This window comes from Mytilus edulis, chromosome 12, assembly GCF_963676685.1.
Source record: "Mytilus edulis chromosome 12, xbMytEdul2.2, whole genome shotgun sequence".
Taxonomy (NCBI): domain Eukaryota; kingdom Metazoa; phylum Mollusca; class Bivalvia; order Mytilida; family Mytilidae; genus Mytilus; species Mytilus edulis.
In genome coordinates this window covers 13,072,179-13,096,703 of record NC_092355.1, presented here as the reverse complement: position 1 = coordinate 13,096,703, position 24,525 = coordinate 13,072,179, and the positions used below count along the sequence as shown (strand labels likewise).

Sequence of the window (24,525 nt, the reverse complement as noted above, 5' to 3'; positions counted from 1 at the left end):
CACTCCCTTAACCTGGCACATAAGTGTAACGGTATGACAAACAAACAAACTATATACATCAGTTTAATGGACTCAACTAAACGATTACACGCACATTAAAACGATAACATGAGTACAAAAGACACAACATACAGTATAAGAGTACTCCTAGATAACTGAAAGCTAGTTCATATTTAACAAGTGAATAGATGAAGATGTGGTATAAGTGCCAATGAATGAGACAACTCTCCATTCAAGTCACAGTTTATAAAACATAGAGCCTTGGCTCACACCAAACAGCAAGCTATGAAGGACCCCAAAAATGACTAGTCAGAGTAAAACCATTCAAACGGGGAAATCAACGATATAATCTACGGGCGCACTACGTTTGCGCGCATTTGGGGATTAAAATGTCTTACGTTTGCGCGCAGCTTTTGATTACATTTGCGCGCATTCATTTTGTAGGTAATCTCAGGTAAAAATAGAAATTAAAATATATTTAAATTCTAAATGAATATTTTTTGTTGGTATTTTTATAATAGATATGACTATCAATTATTAATTTTGAGAATAGTTTGTTAATTTAAATTATATATTGTTCATATTGAAATCTTAAACCAAGTTTAAACCCCGTTATAGCTGAAGGTTAAATTATAATAAATGGGTTATGTCACACACAGATTTCTTAAACTTTTGCCTTGTTAAATTGTATCTGAAAATCGAAAAAAAAATATGCGGCTTTATCTCCTTTTTCCCTGCGTTGGAAGACTTAGACTAAGAGAGGGTACTCAGTCTGATACTTGTAAATAATTGAACAAATAAATAAATAAATAAATAAATAAGTATTATTACCTTATTTCACCTGAGTTTACTTGTCAAAAAAAGGCGCGCAAATGTAATCAAAAGCTGCGCGCAAAAGTAATGGTAATGCGCGCAAACGTAATGCACCGTAATATACATGTATATAAAAAACATATATCTACCTAAACCTTAATAGTTTAAAGCCAATAACAATTAATAAAAAAATCATGCGTCTAAGCCTTATATATTAAAATCCAATAATTACTGTTGATTTTAATGTAAAAGCGACATTAACAATCAGAGAAAAAACAGGACCTTGCATTACAATTGATTGATTGTTTGTTGCTTAACGTCCAGTGGCAAATATTGCGTATTCAGGACGAGCATTACAATTGAATTACTCGAGGTATCATGTATATCGGAGCATAACTTATCATTCCTTGACTATAAATGTTAAAATCATTCACGTCAATAGCATACAGTCAAGAAAACTTTGCCGAATTTTTTCCTTGTACAATGAGTGTTGTAAAAGTTCAAACTATTGGCAAGTAGGAAAAACACTTAATCCAAATGACAGGGTACGTAATGTAGAAATAATAAGATTAGGAAGAAGTGAATAGAATACATAGAAAAGGAAGAGAAAAGAGAGATAGTTACAAAGAGTTAAAGTTAACCCAAATATTTGTATGCACAAGCCGTAGCTGAGGGGGCATAACGATTAACCCTTGTCTGTCTACAATTTTGTCTTAAATTGGTTTCCTTCTTTAACTTGCGGTTGCCTCAGCCAAATGTTATGAATGTTATATATAATGCCTGTTACCACAAAACACAGATTAAGATTGATTTTTGGTGGCCTAACTTTTACTGTTACAGAGTTATGACCCTTTACAAATGTAAAATTTGCTTACTTTTTTTTTGTTTCTGGTCTCTGACTTTCCTTTCCCACAACTAAACATTAAACACAATGGTTATTACCACAATACATAGATCAAGTTGAATTAAGGTAGCATCACTTTTATCACTCTGGAACACCTAATCCAAATGACAGGATAATGTAGAAATAATCTGTAGAGCTTAATCGAAATAGCTATTAATAGTTTGAGAAAGTCAGAGAGAAGGAGTTTCAAAGAGTATCTTTTATTAAAAATGGTAGATCCGAAGGGGATAAAAAAAGTCATATAGGTGTTTGTGATTGTGGCTTCTACATTCATGTCAAATCTAACCTGCCACTTTGGCGGGGGGGGGGGGGGGGGGGGGCTTCAGTGATTTTTTTATTATTATTATTAAAAGTGACACGAAGTATTTAAGTGACACGAGGTATTTCAAAACATGAACTTGTGATTAAAGGCATGTCCTCCAGCGAAGCACTTCATGATTGTTTGACAGGAAATATTAACTGATGTATACTTTTGTTTTTAATATTCTTTTGTTTGCATATGAAATTATAGAATATCTGAATAAAAACAATTAGCCAAATGAGTAGTGAGGTATACATCAATTAAACAGTTAGTCAGACGTCAACATGTCTTGTTTTTGTTTTGTTTTTTGTTGTTTGTTGTTTTGTTTTGTGTTGCTTTTTTTTTGGGGGGGAGGGGGGCAAATACTTGTTTTGCCATTTAATAATTTCTATATCAAACTTGCAAATAAGTATACATTTTGTTTGTGGTCTCGCATTTGTTTTATATAACCATTTATGAGAAAATACAAATGTATCATAATTTAAATTCATGTTACTTTTATACCTTGCTGAAGCCACCGAAAAATAAACAATAATTTTTGAGTACTTCAATTGACTTTTTACTAGAGTAACTAGGTGTCTGGCTTATATATAAGCCCTTAGTTGAGATATCAATATCATGAAATGTTGTATGAAAAAGTAAAATCACAAAAATACTGAACTCCAAGGAAAGGAAAAGGAAAGTCCCCAATCAAATGTCAAAATCAAAAGTTCAAACACCCCAAGCGAATGGATAACAACTGTCATATTCCTGACTTGGTACGGGCATTTTCTAATGTAGAAAATGGTGGATTGAACCTCGTTTTATAGCTAGCTAAACCTCCAGTTGTATGACAGTCGCATCAAATTCCATTATATTGTCACCGATGCGTGAACAAAACAAACAGACACAATCGGTAAAAATGTCAAAAATAGAGGTACAGCAGTCAACATTGTGTTATCATCTTAATCACTATAAAAACAACAAATGTAACGAAGAAGCACAAAAAGGCATACGTCAAATTTAACATCCTCATTTTGCTTATATTATATGATTTTATTTATCTATGTCAAATGCACCAATCAAGGATGGAGGGTTTTAAGTACTGGTGTACAATTGCGCGTTTAAAATTCTCACAGGTAGACATGAAATAATTTTGTCATTCAAAGTATGACGTGATACATAAATACAGTCACTTAAAATAGATATAACAAAAACTGACTTAACAGTAAAAGTAATAATAATAAATGAAATGATAGTGTGGTTCAAAGTATGACGGGATACATAAGTACAGAGTCACGTCATATGCATATCACAAAAGACAGATTTAACAGTAGAAGAAATATTAATAAATAAAATAATTTTGTCATTCAAAGTATGACAAGATACATAGGTACAGAGTCATATCATAAAATAATTTTGTCGTTCAAAGTATTGAAATTGTTTTTTATCTGGCATATGTTTGCTTAGTTATTTCAAAATCTACTTCATGTAAGCCATGTAAGCATGTCTGTGCAGGAAACCCATGACATACAGACTTAACAGAGTGCTCAGATAATGCACATATATAAAGGTCAGCTTATCATGGTTAAACAAATTCAATATTATCATGGCATAATGAAAATAGCAAAGGTTAGTACGGAGAAATTGCACCTTTAAAAAAAATCGTATTATCGACTTTTTCCACTATTGTTATATTTTTCTTCCTATTGTTAAACATGTATTCTAATTTTGAACATTACTTTTTTTCAGTTTGGGATAGTAGCTTTCAGCTCCTCTGCTAACATACCAGGATCTGGCACAGTTGGCAGAGAGTGTCATGGAACAGAATTAGCAAAAGCCACACCCCTTAATATCAAATTCATGAAGAGTCAAGTGAGTGTTATCAGAAGCGGCGGTTCTACTAATTATGAAGCAGCAATGAAAGTAGCCTTCAAGTTTTTTGTAAATACGGTAGACATGGCTGACGATAGAGGTATTCTATAATTTGGCTTATCAAATATTTATTAAAACTTCTTGAGATCTGTAAAATGAATCACTTTCAATATCAAATTGGATCTTTCTTTTGTTAGTTTTTTTTTTTTTTTTTTTTTCTGGATGGTTTTTCGGCTGCATCGCATCTGAGGGGTGATCTTCTCATCATTTCGTTTTGCATACAATCATAATATCCATACAGACTGAGTTTTGAATTTAATTGGTAATGTATTTAGTGACTTTATGCAAGAAATATACCAATTTCACAATGGGAAAGTAAAAACCGTATCCTTGTACAGTTTTCACTGTACAAAGGTGTTTGCAGAATTGACATCCTTTAAATTACCATATGATGACGATTAAAAAGTAGAAGAAAAGAAAAGAACAGTTCACTAATTGTTTTTATTTTTTAAGATTGAGAATATGTGGTATAACACTCAAATTACCTCGTAGCGAACCGTTTTTTTCCGATGACTAATAGAGAACCGTATTCTTGCGTGTGACGTCGTATCCGAGTCCTGCATAATCTGTGAGGACATTATATACAAATAACACATAGGGGAGAGGGCGATAGAGCAGATTGTTACCCCGATAAAACATTGTCAACCGCGGCGAAGCCAAGATGTTCTTATCCCAAGCAGAAAACCTTACACTACAAACTCCTCAGAGTCTGAATTGACCAGTTTTTGTGCTCGACCAGTAAAATCGAGCACACATTTTAATCGACTAGTCTCGACATTGTCTCGACTGTACTTAACTGTACTTAAGTGTACTGGACTAGGTCTCAACTTTACTTAATTAGTCTGATTCAGTACTTGATGATCTTTGTGTAGTCTGAAATGGTCTTGACCAAGGCTCGACCTGTCTTGACTAGTCTTGACCTGTCTCGACTAGTCTCAACTCAGTCTCAACCAGTCTCGACCTGTCTCGACTAGTCTTGACCTTCAAATTTAGTTTTGACTGGTGTAAATCAGCCCATCTAACTTAATTAAATATTGATCTTACAAAATTCAAGCTTATTAGGTAGTTTGATTTATTGCTGTGAAATGAAAGAATTTAATTTTACAATATGTAAAAATAAAAATTATTATATAAAAATTCAGATAGGCATCTTTAATTTTTTTTATAACTTTTTCAAATCAACTTGGATTTTCATCAAACTAAGCAGATATCTTAGATATATATCAAGCTTACTGAATCCCATTTCATTTAGTTTTTTGTTGTATTGCTGTAAAATTTAAGAATTAAAGTAATCTTGGTAAAAAAAGCTAGGATTTGCAAATCGGACAAAATAGAGATAGTACACTTTAATTTGTTTAATAACTTTTTCAAATCAACTTGGATTTTCATCAAACTATGCAGCTATCTTACATATATATCAAGCTTACTGAATCCCATTTCATTTAGTTTTTTGTTGTATTGCTGTAATATTTAAGAATTAAAGTAATCTTGGTAAAAAAAACTAGGATTTGCAATTCGGACAAAATAGAGATAGTACACTTTAATTTTTTTTATAACTTTTTCAAATCAACTTGGATTTGCATCAAACTATGCAGCTATCTTGCATATATATCAAGCTTACTGAATCCCATTTCATTTAGTTTTTTGTTATATTGCTGTAAAATTTAAAAATAAAGTAATCTTGGTAAAAAAAAGCTGGGATTTGCAATTCGGACAAAATAGAGATAGTACACTTTAATTTGTTTAATTACTTTTTCAAATCAACTTGGATTTTCATCAAACTATGCAGCAATCTTACATATATATCAAGCTTACTGAATCCCATTTCATTTAGTTTTTTGTTGTATTGCTGTAAAATTTAAGAATTTAAGTAATCTTGATTAAAAAAGCTAGGATTTGCAATTTGGAAAAAATAGAGATAGTACACTTTAATTTTTTTAATAACTTTTTCAAATCAACTTGGATTTTCATCAAACTATGCAGCTATCTTACATATATATCAAGCTTACTGAATCCCATTTCATTTAGTTTTTTGTTGTATTGCTGTAAAATTTAAGAATTAAAGTAATCTTGGTAAAAAAAGCTAGGATTTGCAATTCGGACAAAATAGAGATACCGGTAGTATAGTTTAATTTTTTTTATAACTTTTTCAAATCAACTTGGATTTGCATCAAACTATGCAGCTATCTTGCATATAAATTAAGCTGACTGAATCCCAGGTTATTTTGTTTTTTGTTGTATTGCTGTCAAATTTAAGAATTAAATTAATCTAGGTCAAAAAAGCTTGAATTTGCAGTTCAAACAAAATAGAGATAGTACACTTTAATTTTTTTAATAACTTTTTCAAATCAATTTGAGACTGAGTCGAGACTAGTCGAGACAGGTCGAGACAGGTCGAGTCTTGGTCAAGACCATTTCAGACTACACAAAGATCATCAAGTACTGAATCAGACTAATTAAGTAAAGTCGAGACCTAGTCAAGTACACTAAAGTACAGTTAAGTACAGTCGAGACAATGTCGAGACTAGTCCAGTAAAATGTGTGCTCGATTTTACTGGTCGAGCACAAAAAACCGGTCAATTCAGACTCTGAGGAGTTTGTAGTGTTAGCCGTATTGGTCAAAACTGTTTGGAACTTTTGGTCTTCAGTGCTCTTCAACTTTGTATTTGTTTTGGCTTTCGAGCTTTTTCATCTGAGCGTCACTGGTTAGTCTTGTGTGGACGAAACACACGTCTGGTGTATTTAAATTTTAGACCTGATACCTTTTGTTAGTTATTATTCGTGTGTTTCTTTGTCCTATATTTTCTCCCATTTATTTGTATTGTTATTTTGTCATGTAATGTTGTCAATTTTAATGTTATATTTAACATTGCCATTAAAGTTGGAGATTTTTGAGAGAGCCGTGGTGGGGTGGTTAGTGCATCGGACTACTAACACAAAGGTTCCTGGTTTTCGGCTCTCCCTTGACACCATTGGCGAGTATGGTCTTGAGGAAACGATGATAGTCCGTCGGAAGGGGACGATAAATGTCTGATCCGTGTTAAGAGAGAGCCATATCTCTTGCACGTTAAAGACACCCTTGTAGATTTCGAAAAAGAGTAGGTTAATGCCGCTACAAGGCAGCCCTCTCACCCGCAAAGTGGAAATGGATTAATATAAGTTGCAAAACTTGTTTCCCAATCCACTATAAATAAATATGTTTAGTTTAAACATATGTATTCATCATCAATACAAATATATCATCATACAAAATACACAATAATAATAGGATTCGGAAACAAGCTATATATAGCTTATATTAATCCGTTTCCTTGAAATACCAACTCCAGTTAACTATTACATAAATATAGCATGCAATGTTACTATGATATGGAACAAGTATAAACTAAGTAACTATATAACAAAAAAAGAAAAGAAAGAAAAAAAAAAACTCATTTTAAAATAATGAAAATAAATATAACAAAAGAAGAAAAAAAAGTAATAAAAAGAAAAAAGAAAACTACACCGAAATACTACACAGTCACATGTTTAGATGAAATGCAACTTAGTGAGAATAGTGAATAACAATTTAACTTGTAAATCTCTTGCACTTTAGTATGAATTTTTGTACTTTTCCAAAAATATCTTTATTTTGGTCTAAATTTAGAGCTTGTGATCCAAATAAAAGTAAATTCGTGTTTAGTGTGACTGGATAATTAATTGAGAAAATAATGTCATTACGCAATTCGTCATATTTTTTACAATGCAATAAGAAATGAGCTGTAGACTCGATCAAACCACACGAGCAGTTTGAAGAATCTACTAGATTTCGCTTGAACAAATGTTCATTTAGAGAACTACTATTCATCCTTAATCTGGCATGTAATACTTGACCCATTCTTGTACCAGTGTAGTAAAAATTTGGGCATTTATTATTTGGATTTTTTATACGACTTTTAAAAATGCTTAAAGACGTAGAATTTCTCGTTTGGTCTGGTAACTTATTCCACAATTTAATAGACGAAGGAAGGAAATAATCGGAGTATAGATTGGTTCTTGTACGAATTTCCGAAGTATTTTGAGTCTGACGAGTGAAATGGTTATGTAAATTAACAATTTGATTTGGTACCAAGTTTTGTAAATAATATGGAGTTTCCTTATTCACCATTTTATAAAACATAGTGAGCTTTTGTTTTTCCCTTCTTTCTGAAAGTGTTTCCCAACCCGTTTCCTTATAAAGCATCTGTATCGAAGTTAATTTATTCCCACCTGTTACAATTCTCATAGCTTCAATTTGAACATTTTCCACTTTATTTATCAAGTATTGTGTTTGATTATCCCAAATGACATCCCCGTACTCTAATATTGGTCGAATGTATGAAAAATACATTTTTTCTAAAGTGAACCTATTCAGTACAAAACGCATCTTCCTAAGGATATTTATTCTATTGTATGCACGTTTAACTATATATTCAATGTGAATATTCCATAATCCATTATTTGAAAAAATAATACCCAAATGTTTATGAGTAGAAACTTCTTGAAGATCAGTGTCATTCATTTTTAAGATCGGATGACTAGGTTTTATTGATTTTCTTGAAATAATCATGGTTTCTGTTTTTTGTGAGTTAAAGTTTACAAGCTACTTAGAGGACCACATATGAATTTTATTCAGATCTCCATTAAGAATTTCAGCAGTATTTTCAGGGGTGTCTACTGTCAAATAAATACTAGTGTCGTCTGCAAATAATTTGATAGTAGCTTTAATATCAGATACTATATCATTAATAAAGATAAGAAAAAGAAGCGGACCTAAAATTGAGCCCTGTGGGACACCTGCATTTATCTGTCTCCATGTTGAATTGCTTCCATTTAAGACCACCCGTTGACTCCTCGCAGATAGATAATCACAAAACCAATTAGGTAAATTTCCAGAAATTCCATATTGTTTAAGTTTTGATAATAACCCTTTATGCCAAACCCGATCAAAAGCTTTGCTGATGTCACAAAAAACCACCCTAATCTCTTTTCCGTTATCTAAAGCTCTACCAAAGTAGTTAGAAATATCTATAAGTTGATTTATGGCAGAATCGCCTTTTGTAAAACCCGATTGATTAGGGGTGATTATCCTATTTTCAATTAGAAAGTTGTGTACATGTTTATAGACACATCGCTCCATGCACTTTGATAATATACTTAACAACGAGATTGGTCTGTAATTTTTTACTTCATTACAATTATTACTCTTAAAAACAGGAGTTACATTTGCTTTTTTCCAATCTGCCGGAAATATAGCTTTAGATAAAGATAAATTAAATAGTTTACAAAGTGGAAATTTTAGCTGTGATACAGCCTCTTTTAATAAAATTGGACTTATCAAGTCTGGACCTGAGGCCTTATTTGGATTTAAAATCTTTTAAACATCTTCGACCTCACTATCTTTAAGTGTAATGTCACTTAGTGTATAGTCTGGAACGGTTAAGTCAGGAATAACAGCTTCGGTATCATCTATGTTTGTCTGCATGGCAAAAAAGTTATTAAATTCATTCGCTTTATCAATATCATTAAAAATCAAATTATCATCCTTAAACAGGGGAGGAATACCCGAGTGAGTAGGTTTGATACCAGAAATTTGGTTACAAGTTTTCTACCAAGTTCTTGCTGATAGGTTACTATTTGACAATTTTTGTATAAGATTATTTTGATATTGTTCGCGAGCTAGTCTTATTAAAGTGGTCACTTTATTTCTATTTTGTCTAAATTTATTCCAATCGGCGGGTCGGTTAAACCGCTTAGCTTTCGAGTGTAAACGGTTTTTCTTTCTTATGAGTTTTCTTAAATCGTTATTTAACCAAGCAGGATCAGTTTTACGAAAAGTTACGATTCTATTGGATATGGAAATTTCAGCTGCATCAAGGATACGATTTGAAATTTCTGAATTAATTTTATCAACATCATTTAGAGCAAATATTCTATCCCAGTTGGTTTTGGTCAATATGCGTCTATATTCATCAAAATCACCTTGCTTATATAACCATATTTTTCTTTTAAAAGACAAACAAGCAGGTTTAAAACAGACAATTCAAGAGAAAACCAAATCATTGTGATAACTCTAAAAGTGTTAACCTTTTCTTTTGAAAAATACAACAAGTAGAAAAGATATACCTCATACGTATTACAAAATAGATTATTTGTTTTACCACATATGTTATGTACAAAAAGACCAACTCTCATTCTATATTGATCGACTCCAATACCCATTATGTAACACCAGAATGGTCAACTAAGTAGTGAGAGTGGTCATACAAAAATACAAGAAGATAACAATATAAGTCTACACTGTCTATAAATATAAATTGAATAGAATTCAAAACATACAAAACAAATATGTTTAAACTAAAGTTGGAGATTTGGCATGCCACAAAACCAGGTTCAACCCACCATTCTTTTCTTAAAATGTCCTGTACCAAGTCAAGAAAATGGCCATGTTTATATTATAGTTCGTTTCTGTGTGAGTTACATTTTAATTTTGTGTTTCTGTTGTGTCGTAGTTTTCCTCTTATATTTAATGCGTTTCCTACAGTTTTGGTTTGTAACCCGGATTTGTTTTTTTATTTTATTTCTCAATCGATTTATGAATTTCGAACAGCGGTATACTACTGCTGCCTTTATTTTTCAACTTGTCATGAAATATATATTTTGACGGTATTTATTCCTGGATCTTTAAAAATCAGCTGTTGAATTATACAGAATTATCTTAAACATCTCATGTTTTATCTTTTAAATATTTATTAATGATTTCTAATTTTTTATTATTGGCTTTCATATTTTACTGTTGACACTTGACGTATAAATGTGAATTGATATTATCCGATTATGTTGTAAAGCGCTTAGGGTAATTTTCATATAATATAATGATTAGTTAAAAATACTCTATGATATCAATAATAATTAATTGTACTTGTTTATATGTTCATAGTTTTGTCTTCCGTTGGTTTTGTACACTCCTGATGTGAACACATATTGTATTTTCATACCATTTGATTTGGTTGAAAAAGAGCGCAAATTTAATAACCAAAAATAGTTTAGTTATAACATCAGAAAATTAAACTTCTCTAAAACAAGAGTACAATAAAATAAACAAATAAATATGTGACTTTTCTTCTCTTTGATCGGTACCAAAGTCGTAAAATCCAACCAGAAATGACACCACAATCATTTTAAAAACAAAGTTTTAAATGGTATAAACATGTAGATGTAAAAACACAAAATTGAAAAATACATAGTGCAACACTGCATCGCACCAGTTTCAAAAATACATGACTAGAATGTTCATGGTGATTTACCAACCGAGTGTTTGTGTTTAGTGGACAATTCATTCTTTACAAGAGTGTGGCCTTGGTCGATGACCTGGTGGTCTAAGTAGTTTAACTACGTGTGGCCTTGGTCGGTGACCTGGTGGTCTAAGTAGTTTTACTACGTGTGGCCTTGGTCGGTGACCTGGTGGTCTAAGTAGTTTTACTACGTGTGGCCTTGGTCGGTGACCTGGTGGTCTAAGTAGTTTTACTACGTGTGGCCTTGGTCGGTGACCTGGTGGTCTAAGTAGTTTAACTACGTGTGGCCTTGGTCGATGACCTGGTGGTCTAAGTAGTTTAACTACGTGTGGCCTTGGTCGATGACCTGGTGGTCTAAGTAGTTTAACTACGTGTGGCCTTGGTCGATGACCTGGTGGTCTAAGTAGTTTAACTACGTGTGGCCTTGGTCGGTGACCTGGTGGTCTAAGTAGTTTTACTACGTGTGGCCTTGGTCGGTGACCTGGTGGTCTAAGTAGTTTTACTACGTGTGGCCTTGGTCGGTGACCTGGTGGTCTAAGTAGTTTTACTACGTGTGGCCTTGGTCGGTGACCTGGTGGTCTAAGTAGTTTTACTACGTGTGGCCTTGGTCGGTGACCTGGTGGTCTAAGTAGTTTAACTACGTGTGGCCTTGGTCGGTGACCTGGTGGTCTAAGTAGTTTAACTACGGTTTCACTACTCTGTCAACACTAATGTTTTGAGTTTCAATCCTGCAACTCCCGACTCCAATGTTTATTGACTAGAATTGTCAGTTTTTCTATGGCAGGTCAGTGGACTTCATCACCAACAAAAACTGACCGCTAGGATCTAGAACCATTGTGCTGAAAGATGCCTTAAACACCAATTAATTAGTAAATTATTATATATATATACAGGATATTTTGCAAATATTTGTACCTTGAATTACTTTGGAAAATTACCTTTCATTAGAAGAATACATTTAAGGAATGACTGTAATATTTTTTCTGTCTATGAAGAAATAACATAAAAAATTTGGTGCTCACTGAATAACGCGCGTAGCGGGTTATTTACAGTGTGCACCACATTTTTTATGTTATTTCGAATAGACAGAAAAAATATTACAGTCATTTCTTATAATTTAATTCTAAATTACATTTAAAAAAGTAGAAAATCAAGAAAAAACGTTGACGTCACGGTCACATGACTTTAAAATACGAGTTGCATTTGTCAAATAGGTATGCTTTTAGTATTGAAAAACGCAAATTTGTAGTTCTTTTAAATTTTATTTTACAGGAAAAGTTATTCTGTTTTTAACTGATGGCGAACAAACTGCTGGAGGAGAACCACTTGATGTTATAAAGGAAGAAAATGGAAAAATGAACAACCGCGTTGTAATATTGACATATGGTCTTGGACAACGTAAGTATTGGCTTAATTTTTCGATTCCTCTTTTTGTGAGTAATGCGAAACTTAACTAGAAGTGTTTTTCTTAATTTAAAAAAAGAAATATCAGAATTGAAGAGCAATACCAGTATCTTTTGTCTGAGGAAACATAACTTTAGTTGCAGAAGCATCATGCTGACCTTTACTTTGACCTTTAATTTCTGAATTTTCAGAATATAAACGTATCTCAGACTTGTTCCTATGCCAGTAGAATATATTGCAATTTAATACAGGGTAATACAAAAAACACCAATTATTGATAGATATAAAAAGCAATAAGTTTTTGAATGTCAATAACACACAAAATATGAGTTCCGTAGACTTCTTTACAAATAATAAAAAAAATAAACTAATGTAAACTTACAAAAAAATTTATGTTCGCTTTGGCAAAAACACTACAAACATTTTTCTACAACAATATAATCTATTGCATTGCTTATAATTTTATTTCAGAATTAGATTTTAATGCCATACAGAAGTTGAAAGATATGGCCGCTCAGACAAGGACTGATGCTAGTTATGGTGAAATACAGGTATTATTACAATCGGCTGCATTTGTTTGCATCTTTTCTAAGTCAGGAAAATGTTATTCATTGTTTTTTGTTTGTTGATGTGGCTCATAAGTGTTTTTTTTTCTCCATTTTTTATATAGATAAGACTGTTAGTTTTACTTTTAGAATTGTTTTACACTCGTCGTTTTGGGCCTGTTTATAGCTTGCTGTTTGCTGTTAAGCGGATTGAGTCAATTCTTCGTGTTAAAGACCGTCCTTTGACCTATAATTGTAAACTTGAGCATATCGTGACTTAGATGGAGAGTTGTCGTATTGGCACTCATACTTTATCTTCTTAATTTGAATGTGCTAATACTAATACATTTTATAGTACTTAATCCAGGGTTCAAATGACTATCTTGTTATCTTTAAAAGTCACAGTATGACCTTCTAAAAACAAGAAAAAAATACAATACCATATACATTTGTAGTCATCTAAGAAAGACACCAAATTGAACAATATGATACAATTCGATCGAATATAGTTAAGAAAAAGAAAACCAGTTGTCACTGATTGCAGCGATGATGATTAAACATAAGAACGGTATTTGAATACCTGGTAAAATGCATACTTTAAACAAATTTATATTAATTAAAATTATGAATGTTTAATACGAAACAGACAATGTTATCATGCGATAGCTGGTTCAATTTTCAAAAGAGTGCTTCATGTTAGGTTTTCGTTGTTTACATTTAAGGCAATTTCTACGGGGTGCCGAATGGGACTCTTGTGGTTTTGTACAAAATTCAATTCTGTCATAACAAAATCATTTTTGTCTTACAAAACTATGTGCTACAGACTTGTTTTATGAGAACTTCAATTTTGTGATGACAAAATTCATTTGTGTAGACAAAATTCATTTTTGTGATGACAAAATTCATTTTTGTCATGACAAAATTCATTTTTGTAGACAAAATTCATATTTGTCATGACAAAAGTCAATTTTGTCTAAAAGGTATGCAAATATAATCATATTTGCATACACAATTGACTTTTGTTACCTGATATTGAAATTAAATCACAAAAGTCAATTGTGTGAAATAAGATTCAATTTTGTGAGACAAAATTTACTTTAGTGAGACAAAATTGACTTTTGTGAGACAAAATTAACTTTTGTGAGACAAAATTAACTTTTGTGAGACAAAATTAACTTTTGTGAGACAAAATTTGATTTGGTCAATTTTGTTGAGACAAAAGTCAATTTTGTTAATTTTGTTGAGACAAAAGTCAATTTTGTCAATTTTGTTGAGACAAAAATTAATTTTGTCAATTTTGTCAATTTTGTTGAGACAAAAATCAATTTTGTCAATTTTGTTGAGACAAAAGTCAATTTTGTGACTACAAAATTCATTTTTGTGACGACAAAATTCAATTTTGTAAGAACAAAATTGACTTTTATGAGACAAAATTGACTTTCGTGAGACAAAAATCAATTTTGTTGAGACAAAATTCAATTTTGTCAATTTTGTCGAGACAAAATTCAATTTTATCAATTTTGTTGAGACAAAAGTCAATTTTGTCAATTTTGTTGAGACAAAAGTCAATTTTGTTTCACAAAAGTCAATTTTGTCTCACAAAAGTCAATTTTGTCTCACAAAAGTCAATTTTGTCTCACAAAAGTCAATTTTGTCTCACAAAAGTCAATTTTGTCTCACAAAAGTCACTTTTGTCTCACAAAAGTCACTTTTGTCTCACAAAAGTCAATTTTGTCTCACAAAAGTCAATTTTGTGTAACAAAAGTCGATTTTTTATGCAAATTAGGTCACAGAATCCAAACTAAACTAATTTGAATACAAAATTGACTTTTGTCGCCCAATTTTCAAATTAGGTAACAAAACTCAAGTCTGTGTAACAAAAATGAATTTTGTCATAACAAAAGTGACTTTTGTCCGCTGATAGATAATTTTGTATGACAAAATTTTAAATTTGTAGTATGATACAAATTTTGTTAAACTGAACTCATTTTTGTTGAACAAAAGTCACTTTTGTCCGTACAAAATTGAATTTCGAGTACAAAACCACAAGAGTCCCATTCGGCGCCCCGTAATTTCAGATCTGAATAAATATATCAGTCTAATAGAGTCAAGTGTGTTATTCAATATAAATAAAGGCAACAGTAGTATACCGCTGTTTGAAAGTCATAAATCGATTGAGACCGAAAAACAAATCAGGTTACAAACTAAAACAGAGGAAAACACATCATCTATAAGAGTTAAATAATTAAACAACTGAAACTCGGAAGTGAACAAAAACAAACAACAATGCAACACACACTTAAACAAACTATAAGATAAAAACTGCCATATTCAAGACTTGGTACAGGATATTTCACGAAAACATGGTGGGTTGAACCTGGTTTTGTTGGTAGCCATACCTCGCATTTTTATGGCAATGTTAAATATACATTGTAACACTAAAATAACACCATTACATGACAGGAATACAGTACAAATAAATGCAAGAACATACAGGACAGCGAAATACACAAATATACAATACAATAGTTCATTTCGACATGCTTACCATAGAATAAAAACAAACGCGTAAAACAACATAGGATAGCACTTAAAATAGCAAAACAAAAGCACGAACTGTGATGGCATAGGTAAAAATTTAAAATGTGTTCAAAATCAGGTTTGTAACTATGTTATTTGATGTATAAAACAGATTTAAACATAAAGAATTAACATCTACGAAGCCAGGTTAAATCTTTCAACCAGATATTTTAAAAATCTATAATCGTTGACAAAACGTTAAACGACTGGATACATCGGACAAAATGAATTACCTGCGAATATTGAATTGCTCAAATTATACTTAAATAAAAAGCTTTGATTAAGTGCACATGTCATGAGAATTCCAATATCTTTATTTTTTCTTTTCACATGATTTAAGACTGGTGAATTCAAGCACATTTCCAATCCTGACTTTCTCAGATCTTCGATGGTATCATATTACAATCGTTTCAGTAGCAGTGAAGAAATTCAGAATCCTATCTTTTCTGTACCATACCAGGATTTGTTTGGGATAGGTATGTTTATGTTTAAGAGAATTTTTGCCATGTTTAATGTAAGCTTTAAATGATTTTAGTGTCTAGTTGAAAATTTTTCGCAGCAACGTAACAATACTTATGCTTGGTAAATACATTGTAACATGAGATGTTTGAACTTGCCTTTAAAAAACTCAATTGTTAAGACCTAATGCTTTTAAAAAGGTTTTCAGAGGGGTAAAAAGTTTCAACACAATCATGTTTATACTCTTTCAGAACGAAACAAAATATCTAATAAAGTACGAAAATACTTGTATCGTTTATTTTTATGTCCTCTTGTGCCTTACACCCCATAAGAAGATTATTAAAATTTCGCAGGAACAATGTAAGTGCCTAACGCAATGAACGATCTGAAACTTTTTCCAACCTGTTTATTGGAAACTGTTATATGTTCTTGGCATTGTTGCACATATCAGAAGTTTTCCTTTTTATCATACAATTGGGTGTATTTACTTCATTCCTGCGGTGCAAATCGACAAGTTCAAAAAGAGCTCAATTTAAAATAGAATAGATACGAAATAAATTGGTTTAGACTCACCAAAGTAATAACAATGATAACCTTCCTATTGTATAATTATAATTTTCTATTTTTAATTATAATTTAATTATAGGTTTGATTACATCTATATGCCTGCCTGTCTATAAACCTGGTGGTGGAGAGTTGGTTGGCGTGGCTTGTTCTGATGCGACTGTGAGTGACATTATGTCAGACATTTCATACTTCAGACAAGGAGAGTTATCATATGCATTCATTATTGATGGAACAGGAAGAACTCTCATTCATCCATTGTTACCATTACCTGATAGTGTGAAGGACGACCCAATATATGTAAACATTGAGCATTTAGAACGCTCGTCATCAGCTACCAACGTTATAGAATCAATGAAAATGTAAGTTAAGTCATTTATTGATGTGTGTCATATTTGCTCTTCGTTCATTGCTTTCAAATGGACTGGGTCGTTTGTTTTCTCGTTTGAGTTGTTTTGCATTGGTCATTTCGGGGCCTTCTGTAGCTGGTTGAGGTGTGGGATGTAATATTTGTGACCTATAGTTGGTGACGACTTCGGTGTCCTACAGTTTTTTGTGGAGAGTTGTCTCATTGGTATTTCACCTTTCATGCATACTCTAGTTTTAAAGCTTATTTTATGATAAAAATACTATCCTGAGTCAGAAGCTTTCCAGTGTGTGATACTTTCCTGTGCCTGATACTATGTTTGGTCAGATTCTCTCTTGTGTCAGATACTAGCTTGTGTCAAATTCTAGCCTGTGTATGATACTATTTAGTGTCAGATACTAGCTTGTGTCTTAATATACTAGCATGTGTCACATACAATCATGTGGCTGAAACTCACCTGTCTCAGATACTATCATGTGGCTGAAACTCACCTGTCTCAGATACTATCATGTGGCTGAAACTCACCTGTCTCAGATACTATCATGTGGCTTAAACTCACCAGTGTCAGATACTATCATGTGGCTGAAACTCATCTGTGTCAGATACTATCATGTGGCTGAAGCTCACCTGTGTCAGGTACTATCCGTCGGTAGATGGTGTACTTTCGGACATTCTTGCGAGGTTTTATATAATGAAAAAAAATTCGATTGACTGGGTATTAAAATACTAAGAACTCGCATTCTAAAATCCGATATATATAGCTGTATGCAGATCTTTCCGAAATCGCAGTAACTCCATTTGTGTTTATTCCTTCCAAATTTCAATAATTTATGCACGCAAAAATATTATAACATTTATTTCAACGAAGTGAAAAATCAGTGCTGATCAATTCTGTGTATGTCCTTTCAAAGTACAAACTATTGGAAACTGTATTGCTTTATTATTCTGGAAAACAACTTCTAATCGAGATCGAATTTTTTTTTATTCGTGAATTTCGCGAGGAGACAATTAAGACGAATACAAATCGTCACTAATATGTAAAACATGAATCTTTCCTTAATAAACTTTATCAAGTAAATAAGAAAATCGCGAAATGAAGGATTAAACGTGAAGTTAAGTATCTGCGAAAATAAGTTGGTTAACAGTATTCAATATTAGATTTTCATGAATTTATTTCGATTTTATCTTATTTGCCAATTTTTTGACAATTGAATAACCATCCTATTTTTTCAGAAGTTATGCCCCGTGGAATAAGGATTTTTGTAGTAAATTGCATTATTATTGATCACTCACAAATCTTGTAGGGCATTATGAAAAGTATGAAAAAACCAAATTATTTATAAAGTAGTTAATTCCATTAGAAAGATAAAATATGTCCATTGACAGGGAAAATAAGAATACTATTGTTTTATTGTAACTATTTTTGTAGTGGAAAAACAGGAAATGAAACATTTTATTCAAAAAGGACAGTTCCACTGGGTAACATGTTGTATGAAGGAATTGAAACTAAAAACATACTGTCACATTATTATTGGAAACCAGTAAGTAACTTAACATATATTTGAAGATTTTTTTGTTGGAAATTATTGAAGGAGGCAAATACTTATGTATCAGAATTTTTAATATAGATGACTATAAGAATTCTAAAACAATATTTTTTGTCTTACAGTGGTTTTAATACACTAGTCGATGTTTTCTGGTATACTGATGTCGGTCAACCCCTTAGTCAACACATTGTTCAAAAACTAAAATTTGCTAATCAATTCTCATTGGATTATTTAAAAGCCTGAGAATAGGCAGAAAAAAAAATCCTTTTGTTTTATTTTTAAATTTATAGGCTTTCTTGTTTAAAAGTTATTGGATTTTAACCGTTAAGTTTAAAGGGAACTCTTCCCATATCGCGCACGTTCCATAGTTGTTCTGGATTATTGTCCTGCAATCTTTAACTTATTGTTAAGATTGTAAGACGAAAGCTCACTAAATTTTAAATGTTCTAGGTTGAGGTTCCAGAGTTATGTGACCTTAATTGTGAGATTTAAGTAAATTTTTCTAATAATGAACCAAAACTTGGATTTGTTTTGGTTGATTTACTAGAAACGTTAATTAATTGTTGCAATTGGTAATCATAACAAACTGTTTGATGTAAAAAAAAGTTTCTGGTATGACATTTTAGAGTTTGGCGGTCTAATAAATTACAGTCACCTGCTTTGTCATTACATAATGAATTCATATAACCGTTTAATGAAGAAAAAAACAGCTTCAGACTTTATGCTCTATTGTTTCTATTGGTGTAGGTCAGTCAGAGTAATTTCTCGGTGTGTATTGTTGTTGGTGATAACGATAAACAGCCTATACTAGATCCCCAGACTGTTACACAAGACAGTTTTGTTTATCATCGATTGGACTATACCACAGTAGAAGGGTCGAACTGTCGTCATTTTACACGATTTGGGACAAAAGGTACTGTTTTTTTATTGTAAATTGAGATTTTCTCATGTTTCCTTTGCAGGATAAATATAAACCTTAACCTTATGGATCATTGATTATGTTAAGTTCGTGTAAAATTTTTTATGCATGTTTCTGGAAATTCTTTTCAATCCAGATCAAAATTAATAAATTCCAAAAATTAAGAAAGCAGAAGTGCAAAGTCAGTGCACTTTTAAATTCATCAATATTGAGAAAGTCTTCATCTTTTGCCAAAATCACTTATCAAAAGTTGTGCTGGCTATCTTGAAATGATTTTCAGGAGTTGGTATAATGAAAAAAAAAACGATATTGAAATTAAAATTAGAAACAAAATATTTGATAAGCTAAAAATTAGCAGATTCATAGTTCTGACCATGCTTTGATTTTATTAACTTTAGAGAAAATGGAAATGAACAATGCCAATTTTAGCGACAGTTATGTATTTATACATTTTGAATTAAAATAAAAGTTTTAATATTTTTAAGACAGCACATCATAAAAATAGCATGTTCAAAAACATACAGTACCAAAAAAGGAAAAAAATGAACTAAAAACATGAAAAATGTAATTGTCAATTCATGTTCCATTCAACGTATGTAATTTGGATTATTATATACCCATTAATTTTACTGATAATGCATTTGTCTTGTTGTTTCAAATTAAACATGATCCGTTAGATGCTGAAGGTAAATTACAGATAACTAAAATGTCAGTCGTTGGATAAATGATTCTATAAATGCAAATTGTTCTGGCTGAGTAAAATTTCCTATTCATCTAAAATTGCTGATTTATATGTTGTGGAGAAGTAATGAAATACTAATTGAATTAATTTTATTCTACAGATAAATCTGTTGTTATGTTGACTCCTGGTGCATTTCTAGAGCCATTTAATTACTTAGATGTAGATGAAACTAAAGCAATGATTACCAAGTATGAAGATTTTTTAACAGGGAAAAATGTCCTAAATAATCCAGGGTTAAAGGTCAGTATATGTCAAGTCATTTGTGCTTAGATTAAACCAAATGTTTTGGTGGAAACCCCGAAACTATTTGAAAGAAACAGACGAAGGTGGGCTGGCAGGTCTTCAGATCAATTCCATTCAATAGTATTTGAACCTCTCAAATAAACTCATCATAAATACAAGGATTGAAAGTTTGTATTTGTGCCAGACGTGCGTCTCGTCTACTAAAGACTTATCGGTGACGATGATATAAAAATAAGGTATTAAAAAAATGCAAAATAAATTACGAAGAGCATTGAGGACAACAAATTCCTAAAACATTTATTATTTTTTTTTAAATTAAGTATTTTTCTTCCAATGTGAAAAAAATGGCGTCAGTATAAAAAAGAAGATGTGGTATGATTGCCAATGAGACAACTCTCCACAAGAGACCAAAATGACACATAAATTAACAACTATAGGTCTTCCTACGGCCTTCAACAATGAACAAAACCCATACCGTAAAGTCAGCTATAAAAGGCCCCGAAATGACACCGTAAAACAGTTGAAACGAAAATCTAAGGCCTTATTTATATACAAAAATATGAACGAAAAACAAATATGTAACACATTAACAAACGACAACCACTGAATTACAGTCTCCTTACTTGTGACAGGCACATACATATGTAATGTGGCGGGGTTAAACCTGTCAGCGGGATCCAAACCCTCCCCATAACCATTGCTAACCTGAGACACTGGTTAATCAGTATAACATAAGAAAGAACTATACAAATCAGTTGAAAAAAGCTTAACTCATCAGATGGACAAAAATACAAGTTGACGTGGCCGGGTACTTGTACATCTTAACAACAAAAAAACACTAGGTACAGATCTGAGAGTAATTGCAGTTTACTGACAGCTAGTTCAAAGCCACTAACAACTAATAAAAACATCATGCATCTAGTTTGATATTATAAAGCTTTTCACATTTGCTATCTTTTTTTGGCGCCGCTGCCTCAGTCATTGTCTATTGACTTAGAAACTTTTGCTTAGTCAACAGGTATTAGTTTGTGATTACATTTAGTTTAGTTATTTGGAATCCACTTGCGGTAGTTCAATGATATTTGATATTAGTTGTATAAGCCTTGGTACATGTCATGGTTCGTTGACTTTCAATATTTGCATTACTTACATGATAAATTATTGCAATTTTGATTTCAACATTAGCAATTTACAATCAAAATAACAAAAAAGCGAGACATATCTCTTTGTTAACAGTTTATATGAAAAGGTAAATCTTCTTGTTCTTTAATGTGAATTATACTTAAGGCATTCGTTATTTTGCAGGAATCCATATTAAATTCGGTTTCCTCGACTTACCCTGCTGAAAGTATCTGGAAGTCTAGTGAAGAGTTATCTGAATTTGTTGTATGGAGATATATCGGTACAGCAGATGGCGTAATGAGGCTATATCCTGGTGTTGAACTACCTAAAAACTATGACCATACAAGAAGGGCATGGTTAGTTGGTATCATTTTAGTTATCATTACATTATATATGTTGTACCTTAGCCGTATTTGACACAACTTTTTGGAATTTCGGATCCTCAATGTTCTTCAACTTTGTACTTGTTTGGCTTTTACATTATTTCGATATGAGCATCACTGATGAGTCTTATGTAGACAAAACGCGCGTCTGGCGTACTAAAGTATAATCCTGGTACCTCTGATAACAATAAACCTTCCTCTACCTGCCTTTTCCTTTCAATTCATTTGATACCTCAAATTTAACAAAAAAAAAGTCGAATATCTGTTGTATACATTTACATGAATGACTAAGTTTACAATAACACATGTGAAATTTCTTTAAAAAACTGCTTTGTTTTATCCACGTCTACACAAAAAATACTGCTATTGAATTATTGTCCCCATTTCTACTTCCCCGACAGCTTTTCTGTATGAAATGACCTTAATTTGACCATTTCGATCGAAATTCAGTAACCACAGAGTACAAATTCGAAGGGAACAACCGTATTCAGATAAGTTAAACAAACATTGAGTATTGTTGATTCTGAAAGATATATTGAAGCACCAAATCAGTTAACAACTGCATGAAGTGGCAAGGTGTTATCAACAATTTGGAACTCAAAAACTAAATTTAAAAAAAACGAATAGACTTCTCTTTTTTTTACCTCACTTATTTTTCAACTTTTTCATGAATCTCTGCTGATTGTTTTTTAAGACCACAATTGGCTATCACGTGTAAATAAAGTTTCGCTTGGTTACCGGAGGTAACCAACAGGTTAAAATTTAATGATTGAATTTTCTTTGATTATATGTAATAAATTTGACATTAAAATGTACAGAGTGGACATAGTTAAGTATAAATACAGCAGTGGTTCGATAATTTCCATAACATTATACTCACAAAAACTTGATTTATTTGACTTCAATTGAGAAATTGAACTAAGGTTCTAACTTTCGTAGGCTTCCCGAATCTGAAATTTCCATGGCGATGAAGCAACATTCCAGCATCGCCTGTATACGAAAGATATTTATCGCAGTTCATACGATAGTTCACGGCTTTTGTTTCCGATCATGATATCCTTGATCGAGGGTTACAGCTCACAAGGAATATATTAAACCAAGAGTTCTAATTGGTGAAGTTAAAATCGTCCCTACGTTAATTTTATAGACCTCATCACATATTGGTTAACTGTTATGGAATATCCGTTGCACAGATGACAACGGATATGTTCCAATTGTCGAAACTACAATCCCAGCACCTTTTCCGCGAATGTGACTACCAAATTATACTTATCAACGAGTTTGTACTTACATGAGCAAATCGACGGGTGCCACATATGGGGCAGGGTCTCCTTACCCTCTTCAAAGTTCTTGATATCACCCCCAGTTTTTGGTGGGGTTCTTGATGCTGAGTTTTTTTTTTTTTATGATGTGCTTTTTGTGTACTGCTACTTGTCTGTCTGTCTGTCTGTCTGTCTGTTTGGTTTTGTTTTTTTTTTAATCCATGGCGTTTTCAGTTTACATACGACTTAATATGAACTTGAATGACACTTTTGTATCTTTCGCCTCTCTTTGACCTCATATTAATCAAGTTATTATTTTATATCCTTTTCGAGCATATAACTCGTTACGCGTTTAAGTAGCTGTTCATCTATGATTTCTATTTTTTTAACGTTTTGATAAAGGTAAATGCAGACATTTCTATAAACACTACCAACTATATAGGGTTATTTTGATTTTGTTATTTCACTAGTATGATTTGTTTAATAGTTACATATAAAGTAAACCTTCATTTTAATAGTGTTATATTGAATATTGAATTGACATTGTCCCTCTCTCTGTGCATTCACCCAACACGTATTTTTGTCACACTTATCTCTTAAACCTCTGCATGCATGAACAGATCAACATCATGTCCACAGCTTATAATTATCTTATTATAGGTATAAAAGAACTTTAGCTCTTAAAGGACATATTGTGTTGTCTGCTCCATACCTGGATCTTTGGGGATCTGGTTACCTGATAACCCTCAGTAAAACTATTACAGAAGGGAGGTAAGTCAGTGTAGCTTATAATACCTAACCATAGGTATAAAAGAACTATAGCTCTGAAAAGAAAGAATGTGATGAGAAGAGAAGGGAGAAGAGTCATTGTATATGTACTAAACCACATATTTAAAAGAAGTATGCATCTGAAGGGAAGGGATAAGGTGTCTGCTTCCTATTTGAATCTTTTGAAATCTCGGTATCTGATTACGCTAAGTAAAACTATAATAAAATGGTAAGTCATTGAATCTGTACCAAACCACATGTAAAAACAACAACTGCAGATCTAAAAGAAAGGATTAGGTGTCTGCTACCTACCTGGATCTTTGGATATCTGGTTACCTGATAACACTAAGTAATACTGTTACAGAATGGAGGAAA

The 24,525-nt window shown here is 32.1% G+C and overlaps 1 protein-coding gene across 1 annotated transcript in view; it reads left to right on the top strand.

Annotated features, from left to right (window-relative positions):
* The window catches only part of LOC139497436 (VWFA and cache domain-containing protein 1-like), a 47,392-nt gene that overhangs the window by 3,668 nt on the left and 19,199 nt on the right, over positions 1-24,525 (top strand). The window contains exons 2-12 of the mRNA XM_071285658.1: positions 1,333-1,358; positions 3,750-3,972; positions 12,518-12,643; positions 13,121-13,200; positions 16,115-16,250; positions 16,880-17,159; positions 18,594-18,705; positions 19,459-19,624; positions 20,473-20,612; positions 21,921-22,093; positions 24,043-24,153. Of these exons, the coding sequence (XP_071141759.1) occupies positions 1,333-1,358; positions 3,750-3,972; positions 12,518-12,643; positions 13,121-13,200; positions 16,115-16,250; positions 16,880-17,159; positions 18,594-18,705; positions 19,459-19,624; positions 20,473-20,612; positions 21,921-22,093; positions 24,043-24,153 (1,573 nt within the window). The remainder of the gene's footprint in view (positions 1-1,332; positions 1,359-3,749; positions 3,973-12,517; positions 12,644-13,120; positions 13,201-16,114; positions 16,251-16,879; positions 17,160-18,593; positions 18,706-19,458; positions 19,625-20,472; positions 20,613-21,920; positions 22,094-24,042; positions 24,154-24,525) is intronic.